Source organism: Emydura macquarii, unplaced genomic scaffold, assembly GCF_026122565.2.
Source record: "Emydura macquarii macquarii isolate MOO-44397 ecotype Brisbane River unplaced genomic scaffold, CSIRO-AGI_Emac_v2 contig_3487, whole genome shotgun sequence".
Taxonomy (NCBI): domain Eukaryota; kingdom Metazoa; phylum Chordata; order Testudines; family Chelidae; genus Emydura; species Emydura macquarii.
In genome coordinates, this window is record NW_027133624.1 from 626,794 (window position 1) to 645,554 (window position 18,761).

Genomic DNA, 18,761 nt, shown 5'->3' on the forward strand with positions numbered 1-18,761 from the left:
AACAGATTCCATAGGAGAGGCTAAGGGAGCCCTATGTCAGACTGTCCCAACATCACAGCTGAGCAGGGGTTTATGTGAGTACCAGTGGGCCTCATTCTGAGATTTATGTATCTAAAGTGGCAGTTGGGTGCCAATGTTCATTTGTGCAACTAGCCAATTTTGTCCATTAAAACAGACATTTTATAGGCTATAGTAGGCCTCTCTTTACATTCATCTTTCAGATCAGATGATCTCCACATGCCATTTCAATTTACTTATGATATGTGTTAATTTCATTATTTTTTTCCCCACTCTGACAGGTCACGGTAAGGATCAATGGAAAATCAAACCAAAGTGACCGAATTTATTCTCCTGGGACTTTCCAATGACCCGCAGATGCAGATTTTCCTCTTCCTGCTGTTTTCAGTTGTCTATTTAATCACCCTTTTGGCGAACGTGGTGATTATGTTGGTGGTAAGGACTGATTCTCACCTTCACACCCCTATGTACTTCTTTCTGTCTCATTTATCCTTTGTGGATATCTGCTATTCCTCAGCCATTGTCCCCAAGATGTTATTGAATTTCCTAGCACAGCACAAAACCATTTCTGCTAATGGCTGCTTTGCACAGATGTTCTTCTTTTTCCTGCTGGCGGTTACCGAAATCTTTATTCTCTCAGCCATGGCTTATGACCGCTACTCTGCCATCTGTGACCTGTTGCGTTACATGGAGATAATGAACAAAGGGATCTGTGCTCTGCTGGTGAGTGGTGCATGGGCAATAGGCTTCATAGATGCCACGATTAACACTGGTTTTGCCCTCAAGTTACAGTTCTGTGGGCCCAATCAAATCAGCCATTTCAGCTGTGAGCTGCCTTCTCTATTACAGCTGTCCTGCACTGACCCTATCCCCCATCACACGGTGCTTTTTACTTCTGTTGTGATATTTGGATCAAGCTCCTTCCTCATTACTCTGATATCCTACATTCACATAATTTCCACCATCCTGAAGATACGCTCTGCAGAGGGCAGGCGTAAAACCTTCTCCACCTGCAGCTCCCACCTTATTGTGGTTGGTTTGATGTACCTGACAGCTTTTTTCCAGTACACAAAACCCAGCTCAGTCTTCTCTGTGCTTCTGGATGAAATGTTTTCACTCCAGTACAGCATCTTAACTCCCATGTTAAACCCCATCATCTACAGCCTGAAAAACAGGGAGGTGAAAACAGCTGTTGGGAAAATGTTGTGGAAATTAAAGTTTAAGTCATTTTGATATTATAAGAAAAATGATCAAAGAACATAGAATTGTGGATTACTTGTTCTTTGAAGATGCTTTGCTCAGGTATCTCACTGATACTTTGGGCCAACATCTCAGTTGGTGTAAATCAGTGTGGCTCCCTTGCACTCAGTAGGCCAGATCCCCATTAAGTAGATGAAACTCTGGAGCAAAGGGGACTGGATCCTGGTTCTCCATTTAGGGTGAGTTCTAGAACTGCCAGGCTCTAAAGCCATTCATGCTCTCTCGCTTTCTCTCTGCCAATATCTCTTTAAATCTGGCCCACTGAATTCAATGGAGCTATGACCCATTTATACCACTTGAGGATCTGGCCAGTTCTATAAAATGAACATTTTTGTCTATTACATTCTATAGTTCTTCTGGAGTATGTTGTTGAAACCCCTCTAACATCTGTAGTACCTCAGCAGATTCATTAATGCCTATAATAATAATTACTATTACTATAGAAAATGAATGTGATCACCAGTTAGGCCAAGATGCATAAAGAACTAAGGATCTATTAGGAGATATTAAGAGAGACATCAGGTATCCCATATTGCAGCAGTATGATACATCCCTAACCACTACGATAAAACTATAAAGGGTCTCCTCCACCTAATTCCTCTTTCTCCACTCTCTCACCATGGTCTCTTGCTACCTTAGGTGGGATTAGAGGCTTCCCAGCTGAGAATCCCAAACTGAAGGAGACTGAACTCTTTCATAGCTGTGGGATTTAGAACACAGCCCTCTCCCTGGCTTTTCCCCGATGGCTAGGGAGCCATCTATCATGCTGGATTGTTTTTCATTCCATTCTTAGGTGCCTTTGTCTCCCTTTTCACTGTGTAAGGAGCCCTAGCACCCAACTCAGCTTTCGGCAACAACGTGACTTTTTTTGTCACCTGAAAGTTAGCCACTGCAATGCTCAGAATGGGAATGCCTATGTGCGGTTGTGAATGTACCCTTCATGTAAATTGAGAGAACACCATTAAGTCAATGGAAGTAGGTGGATTTACTGAGGCTCTGGCCCATTGTGTCCATATTCTAAAGTTCTTTTGCTTTCCTCACATTTCACTCACCCTTGAGTTGGAAAGATCTGTGTATCTCTGAGTTTCCACATAAACCCTGAATATAAAGTAGAGCTGGCACTCTTCATCCACAGGAAATTCACCCTTATGTGCAGCATTACAGTTTGTGGAAAGGAGCATGACGACACCGATATATGCCAGCTGAATATCTTGTCGCAGCAAAAGAAGTTATGACTCAGAATCCACCTCTTGTCAAAGCTGGATTTATAGAGCTATAGATGGGGGTGAATGAAGAGTCAACCGATAGGTTCAGCTTTTCAAAACAGTTTAGGGGAATCAGGTGCCAACTCCTATTCAGTGGGGAAAAATGTGGTCCTAGTGAAATGTCCAAGGTCAGCCAGAAAGACTGTGGAGAACAAGACATCGAAGCCTGATCTCTTCCATCCCTGTCCCGAGTCTTGAACCACAACACCATCCATGTGCCCATTGGGAGTCTCTTCCAATGCCAGCCATGTACTGACTGAATGCACACCCTATCCCAGTTCAGAAAAACACTACCCTCCCTTCCCATTTTCACAGGGATAATTTCTTCTTTCGCATTCTTCATAAAAAAAAAAAAATGAACAGAGCTGGTTGAAAATTGGAATATTTTCATGAAAAAAAATCATGTCCTCTTTCTCATCAAAATTCAAAACTTTTTCAACCAGCTCATTGAATGGAAAATAGTATGATTTAGCTACTCCCACTTTCTAGTTTTGCAGACTATCCTGCATCATTTGGTCAGACTAATTTCTTTAAGACAGGAATGGTGACTATTTTTATGTTTGTTAATTCTGTGCAAATTTTTTCCATGATTTTTTTTTTAATCTGAAACTGTGATTACATCAAGATAGCAATTTTCTGTGGGAAGAGCTGAATTTTGAGGAAAAATATTTTATTTTTTGTTAGTGGGGAAGATTTCATTTCAGTCTGACATCTCAAAAGGAAATGAAAGCTTTTGTTTCAAAATGTCAGATTGAAATGAAAACTTCTATTTTGAATGGTCATTTTCACTTACATTTACCAAAAAAGGACTCACCTGAAGGTCATTTTAAATTAAGGTGTACATTCAAAATGAATGTTTTCATTTGAAATGGATGTTTCAAGAGGAAATGTTTTGTTATAATCAAAAATTTCCAAATGAAGTGTTTAGACATTTCTGCATCTGAACCTTTTAGAATTTTTCATCTCATGCACACTTTGATATTTTGACATTTCTTTAGTTGCAACATGGGCCAAAAAAATGAAATGTCAAACTTCCTGTGTGATGGAAAAATTCTTTTTCATTTCTAATAATTGAATGCTACCAAGTATAACAAGGGACTAATTTCATAGATTGAAAGGCCAGAAGGGACCATTATGATCCCCTAGTCTTACCTCTTTTATAACACAGGCCAGAGGATTTTTCCGAAATAATTCCTAAAGCAGATCTCACTCTACTGTACTATACATATAAAATAAGGAAGTGGTTTCTCTATTGTCTCCATCTGTTATATTTAATCTCTTTGGATCGTAGACTTTTTAATATTTAATTGCACCTTAAACACAGAGACTAGTATTTTGTTGGTGTTTAACAGATAATTGATGTTAATGACCTTCTATAATTTGGGGAATGTAACCTCACAAATGTCTTGCAGCATTTAATACATGTTGTAGTAATTGGGCCTACAAATGTATCCTCCTTATGAGCTCAACTGTAAAAAGTATGTGATAATTTATAAGATATCAGAGTAGCCTGTAATAGCAAATGGTGAGAGAAAAAGGCGCACTTATCTTATTTCTTCGCATTGCAACTCACCTCTTGGGTAACTGCTCTGGTAACTTTGGCCCAGACCCACTTCTGATTTTTTTGCTGCCTTGCACCCTGTGGAATCCACAAAACCTGAGGAAGGTCTCTAGGCTCCCCCAGTGTGACACTTCTGTGGCTGTCCAGGGCTGTAACATCTCACCACTCCCACAAGCCCTTAACACAAAGAAGCTTTGTCTATGTCTATTGTGGGTCAGCTACCTGACACCACCAAATGACGAGCAACACATACACTCCCCTCTTGGCCTAAGCAGGCTCCACTGGCCCTCTTGTGATACCCACACTCCAACCCTTGGATCCTCTGAGCGTCCCCCAGCAGTATCCAGCACCTGACCTACTGGGCACTCACAGAATTCCCAGATCTTCTATTCCCAAAGGAACAGGACACCCCAGCTCTGTTTAACACAGAGCACTTAGACAGGATGAGAGGGAAAGCAAGTATAAATGTAATTAACGAAGATCAGAGATTCAAATGTTAGCCAGCAGAAGTGCTGGAAACAAAGGGTGACCCAGACAAAGTCTCAAGACACATATTGGACCCTACACTTAACTAACACCAGACAGTCCTGCCCATGAAGTTCAGCTCACCCAAAGTTCTTCTGCCCGCATTTAACTGCCAGGCTGACTGTGATCATGAACAAAGCTGGCACTGTCTTATCCCCCTAAGTGAAGAACTCAGAGGGAGTTTCTGTGCCTACCATTATTGCCTTTGCTTGTAAATAGATTCTGTCTCCTAGAACTCCCTCTCGCTGAAGATTTTACAATCTCTTCACTGGCATTCAGCTGACTGTAAATGGCAGTCCATTGTGAACCATGCACCACTCAATGCATGTGTGTTCCAACTGATAAATAACACATGAATAAATGAAAGACAAAATAAACTATTTAAGAGCCCAGCCTGAGAAATTAAAACCTGCTGGAAAATGCACCTACAAAAATCTTTAGAACCGAAAATGTCACTATTTTATGGCTCTTCTTAATGAATTATTTCTTATGAAATTACACTATGAGATTCTTCTGGCTGAGCGTGATTTAAAAGGAATTGTTTCTTTTCCTTAGATGGGATGCTGAGATTTTTAGGAACCAATTATACTGTAAACTGACTAATCAGAAGAAATGACCTGCAGTCAGAGACAAAACTACACATGTATTTAGAGATATGACAACCAAATACCTTATTATCTACTGTAAAGTCATAAATCAAATTGCATTTGAATATGTTTGAGCAGTGAAAACTGAATAATCTCCTCATCAGCGTAAGGGCTAGCAGGAGATTGCTAAATTCAGTTATTTTGTTCCTAACAATTATTCCTATTTATACAGTGGCTCAGGTTTACATGGCATTTACAAAACATATTGTTTAGACAGGTCCCTCTCCCTGGGAGTTTACAATCTAAACTGGACAGTCTAAATATAATTACTGGTGAGTCATGAGTGTAGAAACAGATAGAATCACAGACCAGGGATGGAAAGTTAAAGGAAATAAGAGTGTTTTAAGGTGGAATTTGTCACCAATATTCTGAGTACACTTTGTCTGTGCTGTGATAGTGCAAATGTTCCTGTCTAGAGGATCAGAGCTGGAAGAGACCGTGTCACAAAAACCTCCTTTAATTTATTGCTCAAAGTCGATATTAAAAAAATATTGCTCTTAAATAATCAGTTTCACAAGCGCTCTGTATAAAATCTCTCAACTGCATTTCTGCTGCACGCTCAAAGCAGATTGTGTCATGTAAAATACAATTATCTGAACTATCCCACATTTAGGTCCAGTTTGAATCTTTGCTATTCCTGATAATTCAGGAGAACGGTCTGAAAGAAGAGCACCTTGTCTGCACCTGCTCAAGCCAGACTGAGCCGTTTTCCTTTTTTGCAACATAACATACAAACAATATTTAAAACTGAGTGAAGATCATAGTGGATATATAAATGAGTTTGAAATTTATTTTAGCAATTCACATCGAGCCTTGAATGTTTGTTCCCTTTAACAAAGAGACTAGAAACTGTTTTCATTAAATGTGGTAATAGAGAGGACCCTGTTCCTTAAAGAATATACAATAATTATTATTGATCTAGTTTGCAGTAATTTTCACTTCCTCAGTGCTAGCCTTTCTGCTAGGAAGTTATCTTAACAACAGAATATATTTCATGCATTAAATCCTGAAAACAAATTTTATTTCAAACAATTTTAATATAAATAATTCACTCATGCTTTGAAATACGTAAAATGAAATTAAAAACCCCACAAAAACACCTAGCAACAGAAGCGAAACTCAAGTGTATTGGTGCTGTATGGTCTGGAGTATTTGCTACTAGTATAAATATATTCCTTGCAGATACCTTAACTCTAAATTCTCTCTGCAATAAACATTCATTGCAGTTGACCTGATTAGACAAACAGTTCATTTACTTTGCATGCTGTGTGGAATGGGGAAACTCCCTCCATACATATTCAGCTTATTAGAATTATTTTAGAGCATCAGACATGTGGACAAGGATGATCCAATGGCCATAGTGTACTTGGACTTTCGGAAAACCTTTGACAAGGTCCCTCAACAAAGGCTGTTAAGCAAAGTAGGCAGTAATGGGATAAGAGGAAAGGTTCTGTCATGCATCAGTAACTGATTAGAAGATAAGAAACAAAGGTTGGGAATAAACGGTCAATTTTCACAATGGATAGAGGTAAAATAGTGGTGTCACCCAGGGCCTGGTACTGGGACCAGTACTGTTCAACATATTCATAAATGATCTGGAAAAAGGGATAAACAGTGAGGTGGAAAAAGTTTTCAGATGATACAAAATCTCTCAAGATAGTTAAGTCCAAAGCAGACTATGAAGAGTGGGGTAAAGTCAGGCCAGATGGCCACAAAAAGGTATACCAGGGCCAGGGTATGAGCCCAAGAATGCCAAAAGCCCTTCTCTTGCAAGCAGAGGAGATATTACTGCAGCGCAATTAGAGACAGCTGGACCCAATGAAGGGCTACTCCAGGTGTACTTAAGTCCTGCCTTCCCTAAAGGGAGGGGGGGGGCGCAGCGGAGGAGGAGGAGGAGGAAGCTGCCAAAAGGTTTGTGGTAGCTGGAGGAGAAAATTCCCCTGGGCTAGGAGATGGTGCTTCTCCACAGTCAGAGGAACAGAGAAGGGGAGAACCCTTGGTCCCAGCTGGCAGGAGGGAGCCACAGCAAGATACCTCCCTGGGGAAGCAGGTTAACCGGCAACTCTCTGGCTCACTACAAGGGGCAGAAGCGTGAGACACACTAGGGGGAAGCCGGCTGTTTGCCACAATAGTTACAAAGAGATCTCACAAAACAGAGACTGGGCAACAAGATGGCAGATGAAAATCAGGGGGTGACAAATGCAAAGTAATGCTCATTGCAAAACACATACATGCAAAATGAGGGGATCTAAGTTAGCCGTTACCACTCAAGAAAGATCTTGGCATCATCGTGGATAGTTCTCTGAAAAGATCTGCTCAGTGTTCAGCGGCGGTCAAAAAAGCTGACAGACTGCTAGGAACCATTAGGAAAGTGATAGATAATAAGACAGACGATATCATAATGCCACAATTTAAACCCATGGTATGCCCACACCTTGAATACTGCATGAAGCTATGGTCGCCCCATTTCTAAAAAGATACATTAGAACTGGAAAAAAGTACAGAGAAGACTAAAAAATAATTAGAGATCTGGCACAGCTTCCATATGAGAAGCATCTGGCACCAGCCACTGTCAGAAGACAGGATCCTGGTGTGATCCAGTATGGCCAGTCTTACGTTTATTTTATTGAGAGTAAACAGTGATGCATATATCAGAAAATTAACAGATAAGGTTGATGATAATGTCCAAAAATGTTGCAGCTAACAGTAAAGTGATGTGTAGGAAAGCCAGTTAACACCATGCAGATGCATTTTATTCATTTGAGTTTTTTTACACCCAAGATAGGATATCACACTTGATTTTATATTATAAAACTGTTTTTTTGCACATAAAAACACAAGCCACTATCATGAAAGCATTCTCTAGCCTAATCAGCCTTCAAAAAGCTAACAGAAAGTAACATTATTCTCTTTAGACAGTATCTTCATTAAAAGGCTCTTTCTTTTTTGATATTCTGTCAGTACAAACCTGCAATTCTCTGGTCAATTTCATCATTACAAACAGGCTATTACTGTGTTTGAAAATACCATGGAGAAATGCAAATTGTATTTGCTGCTGCTGTAGTCTGCAAGCACTTTGTTTGATAGGAAGGGTTTTCTGTAGCTCTGTGACATGAGAGAAAATCCCAGAGCAGTGAAGGAAAGAATCAGGCAAATTGTAGGGCTCAGAACACTGCATCATGAAAGGAATCTGCCTATATAGAGACTTGGATTCTCACTCATGCTCTCTGATTTTTCTGCTTTACATGTCACTTTATGTATACAATTAATAAGCTGCAGGTGACTTTCCAGCTGAAATTATCCTTTAACTTCATCACTGACATTCTTAAAGACACCAATCAGGCAAATGTTTCCTACTTTAAAATTGCTCAGAAGATAAACCAAATCAGGGCAGTATGTGGTATCTGAACAGAAAATTTACCTGTGCACAGTCCATCAAAAATATTACTCAGAGATCAAATGAAATACACACAAATGTGTGTGCAAACAAGAGGAGAGAGAAAATACAAAAACACAGTGAAGTCAAAGGCAAAGCTCCCACTACCTTCAGTGCAAGATAAAGTGGCTACTTTTTAATACTCCAGACTCCTCTCTGCTTATCCACTCTCTTTACATTTCAGCTATTGTAAATAAGGATAAATTGTAACCAATGAGAGTAAAAAATAAGAATCTTTCTTTGCCTCCAGTAGCCATTTGCCTCTCATTCTTAAATGAACCACAACATTCAAGTTGACTGCAGTAAAAGAACACAGGACTCATCAGACTGGCTAAGACAAGGGGTACAGCTACTCTAACATCCTCTGTCTGGCAAGGAACTCCTTAGTGAAGAATTGTGAAATAACCTGCCCTAGGGAAAGGTTCATCCTGTCCCTAAGCAATTGGTGTTTGGCTTAGAGCATTTTTATCCTTTGTAAAAACATGGCTCACCCTGTTTAATCGTATTCTGAATGTTCTCATTACCAATACAGTTTGTGGCAAACAGCCAGTTTCCCCCAGTGGGTCTCATGCTTCTGCCCCTTGTAGTAGGCCAGGGAGACACCAGTTACCCCATCTCCCCAGGAGGTACCTTACTATAGCTCCCTCCTGCCAGCTGGGGCCAAGGCTTTTATCCTTCCCTGCTCCTCTGGCTGCAGAAAAGCCCCATCTCCTAGCCTAGGGAAGCTTCTCCACTGGCTACCACAAACCTTCTGATAGCTTCCTGCTACTTTGCCCACACCCACCCCCTTCCCCTGCCGGGAAGGCAGGGTTTAAGTACACCTGGAGTAGCCCTCCATTGGGTCCAGGTGTCTCTAATTGCATTGCAGCAATCTCTCCTCTGCCTGCAGGAAAAAGGGCTTTTAGCATTCTTGGGCTCACATACTGGCCCTGGTCTACCCTTTGGTGGTCATCTGGCCTGACTTTACCACAATTCTTTTCCGAATCCTTCTAAACCCCTGGCTTCAGTGATATCTGGTGGCCAAGGGTTCCACATGTCAGTTATGTGTTGTGTAACTTTTATCCATTTTCAATTTGTTGCCGGCGAGGAAGAGCATAGGATTTATCTTCCTTAGACCTTTCATTTTTTCAGATTCCCCTTTCAAGTTCCTCTCATTCATCTCTTCTCTAAACAGAAGAGTCCCCATCTTTTCAGTCTCTCCTCATCAGGAAGTTCCTCCTGGCCTCTCATCATTTTCATTTCCCATCTCTGGACCCCCTCTATTTCTCTCTTTTATAACCTCCCATCCCCTGTGTCAGGTGACCCCTTCTAAAGTCAGACTTGCCATGTGATCAAAGCCCTGGTCTACCCTTAACCACGCACCCCAAGCAATGTAGCTATGCAAACAAAACCTCTGGTAAAGACACAGCTTTGTAGAAAAAAGATAGCTTCTGTCTGTTGTGACAGGGTCAGAGGAGATGGTTACTGGAGATTGCTAGAAAGCCGATATACCAGGCCCAGCAAGTTCCTTTTTCCCGGGTAGCTGAGCAGGGTTTACTCCAGGTTAATTAACACACCTGGAGCCAATTAAGGCCCCACCCAGAACTTATAAAAACCCTCCCCCCCCCCCCCAAGAAAGGGTGTGGCTGGAGCTGTGAGAGTGAGACGAGCTACCAGAGAGTAGGAGCAGGGAAGACTCTGTCAATAGCCAGGAGGGTTTAGGAGAAGGAGCAGAATGCTGGCAGGAGAAAACCCTGCAGATACAAAGACTAGGGGAGGGAAAAACCCTGCCAAAGGAGGGCAAAGGACCTTTCCGAGGCCTGAGGGAAGAGATCCTGCTAGTAGGGAAAGATTGAATTGGACATTTGGTTTGGATGCTACCACACCCAGTGGGGCTGTTAGGGGTCAAGAGCCTCCCCTGGAAAGGAAGCCAGGAAGGGCCCCTGACCAAGCAGGGTCCAGACATTAAGCCAAGGGGCATGGGGCAGTAACCCAGGGAAGCCAGCAGCTTTCCTGAAGCCACAGCATGAGGCTGTTACTTGTAGGGTCCCTGGATTGGGGCCTGAGTCAAGGGTGGAACAGGGCCCCCCCATCCCCTACTGGCCATTCATTGGAGGGGCAAGAGCCCCAGTGAAGAGGCAAGGGCCTGTGAGAACCAGAGATAGGACTGGGAGCCAGCAGAATTAAAACTCCTTCTGTCAGTGTATGCTGTGTCTACATGGGGGGTCTCTGCCAGTATAGCTATGGCATAGCTGTAGTGCCATAGTGTAGGCACTTCCTGAATCAGCAGAAAGGGATTTTCCCTCAGTGTAGTTAATCAACCTTCCTGAGGGGCAGTCGCTAGTTTAATGGAATAATTCTTCTGTCGATCTAGCTGCGTCTACACTGGGTGTTAGGTTGACCTACCTACTCCAAGGCATGAAATGTTTCAGAGCCCTGAAAGATGTAGTGAGGCCGCTCTAATTTCTAAGGGTTGACCAGGCCTCTGTAGTGTAGACAAAGCCTATGTACCCTACCAGGTGATTCATCCTTGACGCCTCTGGAGTTCAGACGTGAAAAATGGGTTTGCCCCAGGTGGCAGGACCTTTGTTCAAGGGGGATTGTAGAAGGGTGACTCCCCAACCACGCGTGCCCCCATATGGTTGTGAGCATTATTGCAGGGCCCTTTCCTCAGTCATTTACACCAAACATCATTCAGGCCTGTTGGGAGTCCATTCATTTTGTGACTTGGCCCACCAGCCAGGACACTTTCTGTCCCATCCCTTCTGAGGTAAAACAAAGAGTCTGGAAAAATACAAAGGAACATACATTTTTCTGCCCTCCTTAGACCCAATCCTTGGCAAGCTCTTCACCACCTCTCCCTGGCTCTGCAAAATTATTTCCTGATCTACTACAGCTGTGCTGCTTCCTCCCAGGGTTCTTTTCTGAAGGCCCAGATCCAGCCAAGTCGCTCACCCATTCCCCTTAATCGAGTGAGGAATTTATTCATCCCATCACAGCAAGTGCTGTGTTTTAATGCACAATCATCAAAGTTGAATGACTCTATTCTTACCCCTGCACTACCTGCCCTTGACAAGTTAGTCCAGGGTGGAGGTAAAAAGCCAGCAGGAAGGCAAAGAGAGGCCTTACAATCAAACTGGAGTTTGCTCTCTGACACGGACAAACATGGAGACTCCCTGGTATCCATCAGCATTCCTAAGCTGTCCATAGTAAGATTTCTCCCAATGGTCACACCTACCTTTTTTTCTTTTCCCATTTCCGCACTGAAAAAATGGAAAAAGGGAGTAAAAAGAAGGGGCGGGAGGACGAGGGAAAAAAAATCAGATTTCATTTAAAAAAAAAAAAAAAAAAAAGATTTTAAGTTTTTTCCTGAAAATGTATTGTAAAATAAAGCTTTCTACAACTAAAATGTTTTTGTTCAAAAAAATCAATTATCTCTATTTATAGGGTTGAATTCAACTTTGATTACTTTTGAGCAACTTAGGATACAGGGTCCAGAATGTTAAAGGTATTTAGGCACCTACTGGGACTTTCAATAGTATCTAGGTGCCTAACTTCCATTGGTTTCGATGGGACCATAGATTCTTAGAGTCACCATAGAGGTGACTGGCTCTGTGGATGTGGAGAAAGTGCTGGACATGATATACCTTGACTTTAGCAACACTTTTGATACAGTCTCCCACAGTATTCTTACCAGTAAGTTAAAGAAGGATGGGTTGGATGAATGGACTATAAAATGGATAGAGAGTTGGCTAGATCATCGGGCTCAACGGGTAGTGATCAATAGCTCCATGTCTAGCTGGCAGCTGGTAACAAGTGGAGTACCCCAGTGGTTGGTCCTCGGGCTGGTTGTGTTCAACATCTTCATTAAGATCTGGAGGATGAGGTGGATTGCACCCTCAGCAAATTTGCAGATGACACTAAGCTACAGGAAGTGGCAGATACTCTGGAGGGTAGGGGTAGGATACAGAGTAACCAATACAAATTGGAAGATTGGGCCAAAAGAAATCTGATGAGGTCTAACAAGGACAAGTGCAGAGTCCTTCACTTAGGAAGGAAGAATCCCATGCACAGCTATAGACTGGGGACCGACGAGCTAGGCAGCAGTTCTGCAGAAAAGGACCTGGGGGTAACAGTGGATAAGAAGCTGGGTATGAGTCAGCAGTGTGCCCTGGTTGTCAAGAAGGCTAATAGCATATTGGGCTGCATTAGTAGTAGCATTGCCAGCGGATCAAGGGAAGTGATTATTCCCCTCTACTTGGCATTGGTGAGGCCACATTTAGAATATTGTGTACAGTTTTGGGTCCCCCTCTACAAAAAGGATGTGGACAAGTTGGAGAGAGTCCAGCGGAGGGCAACAAAAATGATGAGGGGGCTGGAACACATGACTTATGAGGAAAGGCTGAGGAAACTAGGCTTGTTTTGTCTGCAGAAGGGAAGAATGAGGGGGGATTTAATAGCAGCCTTTAACTACCTGAAAGGGGGTTCCAGAGAGGATGGATCTAGGCTGTTCTCTGTAGTGGCAGATGACAGAACAAGGAGCAATGGTCTCAAGTTGCAGTGTGGGAGGTCTAGGTTGGACATTAGGAAAAAGTTTTTCCCTAGGAGGGTGGTGAAGCACTGGAATAGGTTACCTAGGGAGGTGGTGGAATCTCCATCTTTAGAGGTTTTTAAGCTGCAGCTTGAAAAAACCCTGGCAGGGATGATTTAGCTGAGGTTAGTCCTGCTTTGAGCAGGGGGTTAGACTAGATGACCTCCTGAGGTCCCTTCCAACTCTAATATTCTATGATTCTTTCAGTTTCATTTTATCCTTCATACATTGGCTCAGAGTGCATGCTTTCTCGTGCAAAGCACAAATTTACTTAACCTCTTTCTCAGGCCCTCTTTAACTTCTTTGTTCCTCAGGCTGTAGATGAGCGGATTAAACAGGGGAGTCAGGACTGTGTAGAAGACCGAGAACACTTTGTTCAGGTCCCTCAGGGTATCATTTTTGGGTAAGACATACACAGTTGTTAGGGTCCCATAGAAACCTGTAACCACAATGAGGTGAGAGGAGCAAGTAGAAAACGCCTTTTGCTTCCCAGTGGTGGATGAGATTCTCAGGATGGTGGCTATAATAGCAACATATGATATAACGGTTAACAGAAATGGAGGGAGAGTGAAAATCGAGGCAAATATGAAAGCTGTCAGTTCCATCAGGCGGGTGTCAGTTCTGGAGAGTTTTAACACAGGGGTCAGGTCACAGAAGAAATGGTCAATTTCATTGGGACCACAGAAAGTTAATTGTGAGACTAACAATACGATTATGCTAATAGCCAAAAATGCACTTATCCAAGAGACGGCTGCTAGCTGGACACAGAACCTGCTATTCATAAGGGTTGTATAGTGCAGGGGTTTACATATCGCTAAATACCGATCATAAGACATGGCTGCTAAGAGGTAACACTCAGTAGCACCCAGCGATCCAAAGAAATACATTTGTACAATGCAGCCACTAAAAGAAATGGTTCTGTCCCCAGTCAGGAGACTGGCCAGCATCCGGGGCAGGATGGTGGAGGTGTAGCAGGTCTCCAAGCAGGAGAGGTTCCCCAGGAAGAAGTACATGGGGGTGTGAAGTTGTTCATCAGCCACAACTAACGCCACGATGAGGATGTTCCCGGCCATCGTCACAAGGTAGCTAACTAAAAACAGCAGGAAGAGAAGGGGCTGCAGTTCAGGGAGATTTCCGAATCCCAGGAGGATGAATTCTCTGATAGATGTTTGATTTCCCCACTCGGTGTTTTCTATTAATTGCATCTAGGGTAGAGAAAACTTGGCAATTTTAACTGAAGAACCTAAATTAAATTTGTAACTAATGTCTTCTATTTAACTCCAGAGGTATTGAGATTTCCCCTCTCTCTGCTACGTAGCAGTCTAACAGTTGGGTCAAGAATCCTGACCAAGAAAATCATTTGCCTGGCATTTCACCTGTATAACCAACGTTATTATTTCTATATCCATCTAGCCTTTTATTTGGCCCTCATCAGTCTGAATGTCTGATTTTTCCAGTATCCTAATTCATTTTTATCCTAGTAACCCACCTCCCCTTATGAGAGATGACACAAGTATTCTGTTTATCCACAGATGCAGCTGCTACCACCAAAGTTTTTTTTTTTTTATCTTATCTGGTGTCCTACCTCCTGACAGTAAGTGGAATATGGGCATCTTACTGCCTTATACACTTTTAAAATAGATTCATACATTTCAATACCCAAAGCGATCACTGTGATAATCCAGTCTGACTTTTTGTCTAACACAGAGCATAGAATTTCCCCAAAATAATTCCTAGAGCAGATCTTTTAGAAAAAAAATCTTGATTTTAAAAAAAATGTGTCAGTGATGGAGAATCCACCACGACCTTTGGTAAATTGTTCCAATGGTTAATTACTCTCACCGTTAAAAATGCACACCTTATTTTCAATTTGAATTTGTCTAACTTCAACTTCCAGTCACTAGAGTGTAGCTACTTAGAGACAGTAATCAAGTCACCCCTTTATCTTCCCCTTGTTTATGTAAACAGGTTGAGCTCCTTGAACCTGTCACAATAAGGCACGTTTTCTAATCTTTTAATCGTTCTTTTGTTTTTTCTCTGAACCCTCTACCAATATTCTCCTTGAATTGTGGGCCTCAAAGCTGGACACAATATTCCAAATGTGGTCACAATAACCAATCTACCCCGCTTGACATTTCTCTGTTCATGTATAAATAATCCCCGCCTCAATGTCCTATATGCATTTCGCCCTGACTATACTGTTGTTCGTCTTATGTCATAAATAATTAAGTTTGACACATGCCCAGGAGTGGCCAGAACTAGATGCTTCAGATGAAGGAAAAAGAAACTATGATTTACAGCAGATTTTCATCCCGATTGACTCCAATGCTGTTACTCCTGATTTACACTAGGTGAGTCAGAAGATATTCAGCCCCATTGTCTCTTACGAAATAGTAAAAAGTAAGGCATCGTATTATACACAGTTTTTAATGCACAGACTTTTCTTTCAATTTACATCAAGGAAACAGACCACTGACATGAGTTTTCATGAGACCAGGTGAATGAGACAATATCTTGTATTGGACTGTCTTCTTCTTCAACTCTGTAAGTTTGAAAGTTTGTCTCTCTCACAAACAGAATTTGGACCAATAAAAGATATTACCTCACCCATCTTATCCCTCTAATGTCCTGGGACCAACATGGCTACAACAACACTGTAACAATGAATTTTCATAACAGTTACAGCTGGTTTATATAGAAGAGTCAAAAAAGAGACAGACTTGAGACATTCATTTCTTTTTTCACTATGGATTTCCATATCTAATATGCTGCCTGCTATCTTCACCCATATATTTCCTTCGGCTTTTTCTCTTTCACATGGGATATCAGTCATTTCACCCAGAAGTAGTAACTGTGTTTTCCAAAGCTGAATATTAATTTGTGAGGGCATAGATTCCATGAGGGATAGATGGATAGATAGTGGGGGAGAGAGAGAGAGAAGGCCAAATTCAGATACCTAAATAAGTGACTACATTTTTAAAAGATTTAAGCCACCAGCAGCTATCATCACTCAGACTGGCCAAGAAAGTCAAAGAAGCCAAGGGGAGTTAGGCACCTGTGGACCATATTTTAAAAAGTACGTAGGTGCCTAACAAGGCAAATAGGTGCTTAGTGGGTTTTACGAAAATGCCTAAACAGGTCCTGGATCTAATTCCAGTTGATTGCAGTGAATGATTTCTTTGAGAGTTCAATGGTTTTACTGGGAGTTCAGTGCCCAAATTCACAGAATCATAGAAGATAGGGTTGGAAGGGACCTCAGGAGGTCATCTAGTCCAACCCCCTGCTCAAAGCAGGACCAACCCAAACTAAATTACCTTAGCCAGGGCTTTGTGAAGCCAGGACATAAAAACCTCGAAGGATGGAGATTCCACCACCTCCCTAGGTAACCTATCCCAGTGCTTCACCATCCCCTTAGCAAAAAAGATTTTCCTAATATCCAACCTAGACCTCCCCCACTGCAATTTGAGACCATTGCTACTTGTTCTATCATCTACCACCACTGAGAACAGCCTAGCTCCATCCTCCCTGGAATCCCCCTTCAGGTAATTGAAGGCTACTATCAAATTCCCCCTCATTCTTCTATTCTGGAGACTAAATAAAGCTAGTTCCTTCAGCCTCTCCTTAAAAGTCATCTGCTCCAGCCCCCTCATCATTTTCGTTGCCCTCCGCTGGACTGTCTCCAATTTGTTCAAATTCTTCCTATAGTGGAGGGCCAAAAACCAGACACAATACTTTAGATATGGCCTCACTAATGCCAAATAGGGGGGAATAATCCCTTCCCTCGATCTGCTGTCAGTGCTCCTACTAATGCAGCCCAATATACTGTTAACCTTCTCGACAATAAAAGCACACTGCTGACTCATATCCAAGCTTCTTGCCTACTTTACCCCCCAGGTCCTTTTCTGCAGAACTGCTGTCTAGCCAATCAGTCCCCAGTCTGTAGCTGTGCATGGGAAACTTTTGTCCTAAGTGCAGGACTCTGCACTTGTCCTTGCTGAACCTCATCAGATTTCTTTTCTAATTTGTCTGTCACTCTGTATCCTATTATTGCCCTACTGCGTATCTAGCATTGCCTCCAGCTTAGTGTCATCTGCAAACTTGCTGAGGGTGCAATCCACCCCATCTTCCAGATCATTAATGAAGATGTTCAACAAAACCGGCCCCAGCACCGACCCCTGGGGCATGCCGCTTGTGACCAGGTGCCAACTAGACATCAAGCCATTGATCGCTACCCACTGAACCCGATGATCTAACTAGCTTTCTATCCATCATATAGTCCATTCATCCAACCCATACTTCTTTAACATGCTGTTAAGAATACTGTGGGAGACCATATCAAAAGCTTTACTAAAGTCAAGATAAGCCCAATCTTCCAATTTGTCTAGGTCACTCTCTATCCTATCTGTACCCTACAGCCTATCTAAAACTCCACCTAGCTTACTGTCATCTGCAAACTTACCTAATTTTTTTTTTTGAAAATCCCACAAGGGGCCCCTCTGACTCTTTAGGCAACTAAACAAGTTTCAAAATCCAGGCTCCATTGAAATTCAAGGGGAGTTACATACCTAAATTTCTTTGTCATCTTTGTAAATTCAAGTAAGCCCTTTCCTGTTGATACTGAAACATAGGAGCGATAAGAAGGTTACCTTTAAGAATGACGGACATAGTCTGGTATCAGATCACAAGATCTGATACCTTCACTCAATATTGTGGAGACTGTTTGCACAATCTTTGTCTGAATTCCCCACCTGCTTCCGATGTTTCAATTCTCTCAGCAAGGAGACCTGGTTTTGTTCTCTTTTGTGGTATGCTTCATGTTCTATACACAGTGCCAGGAAATGAGTGTCTTTCTTTACTCACTATCCAGCCTTTCTATATGAAAGTGAATCTCCCTTGGCTCATTTGTTGCTTATTATTTTCAAAATAATAACAAGGGGAACATTAATAACGTGCCTGTTCTCTAAATAGTGCAAACACCCTGAGGAATAAGATTCAAATCTCAAGGGGAAAGTAAAAAAGAAGCAAGTACAACAAAAATCAAAATCCCCACATATTCTCAGACACACAGATACATCTTTTGCTCAGTTTAGAGCTCCCTGAAATGGGTTGGAATTTTGGGAGAGGGTTAGTCCAATTTTTTCATCAAATCTGAAATGTTAATAAAAGTAAATGGAATTAATTTTTCATGAACACGGTTCATGAAAAAGTCATCCAATTTTCCCTGTTGAAAAATGGCAACTTTACAAGCTCTGATGAAAAATTTACTAGAAATTTTGAACTTTGATGGAGAAAAAGGATGATTTTCACCCCTACCAAATTGAAATTCTCATCATTAGTCACTGAACGAGGGCTAGATCCACAACGAGGACATAAACTCACTGTTACTTAGGTACTATGCCACCTAGTGGAATCCACAGACCTGAATTTGGTGCCCAGACTCCAAGTGCAATGCCTGGGGACAGAAGGTGCCTAAGAATTG

The 18,761-nt window shown here is 42.0% G+C and overlaps 2 protein-coding genes across 2 annotated transcripts; one reads left to right on the plus strand and one right to left on the minus strand.

The window, feature by feature from the left end:
* The first annotated feature begins 315 nt into the window (after nt 1-315).
* On the plus strand, nt 316-1,251 carry LOC137144874 (olfactory receptor 2F1-like). Its single transcript, XM_067535360.1, has one exon. The coding sequence runs from the start codon at nt 316-318 to the stop codon at nt 1,249-1,251; it is 936 nt and encodes a 311-aa protein (XP_067391461.1).
* Nucleotides 1,252-13,515: 12,264 nt separating this feature from the next.
* Nucleotides 13,516-14,487, minus strand: LOC137144875 (olfactory receptor 6N1-like). Its single transcript, XM_067535361.1, has one exon. The coding sequence runs from the start codon at nt 14,485-14,487 to the stop codon at nt 13,516-13,518; it is 972 nt and encodes a 323-aa protein (XP_067391462.1).
* Between the last annotated feature and the right edge of the window lie 4,274 nt (nt 14,488-18,761).

Bases quoted from the DNA above. Each gene is read 5' to 3' on its own strand.
- LOC137144874 (XM_067535360.1), top strand. From the start codon at position 316: ATGGAAAATCAAACCAAAGTGACCGAATTTATTCTCCTGGGACTTTCC.
- LOC137144875 (XM_067535361.1), bottom strand. From the start codon at position 14,487: ATGCAATTAATAGAAAACACCGAGTGGGGAAATCAAACATCTATCAGA.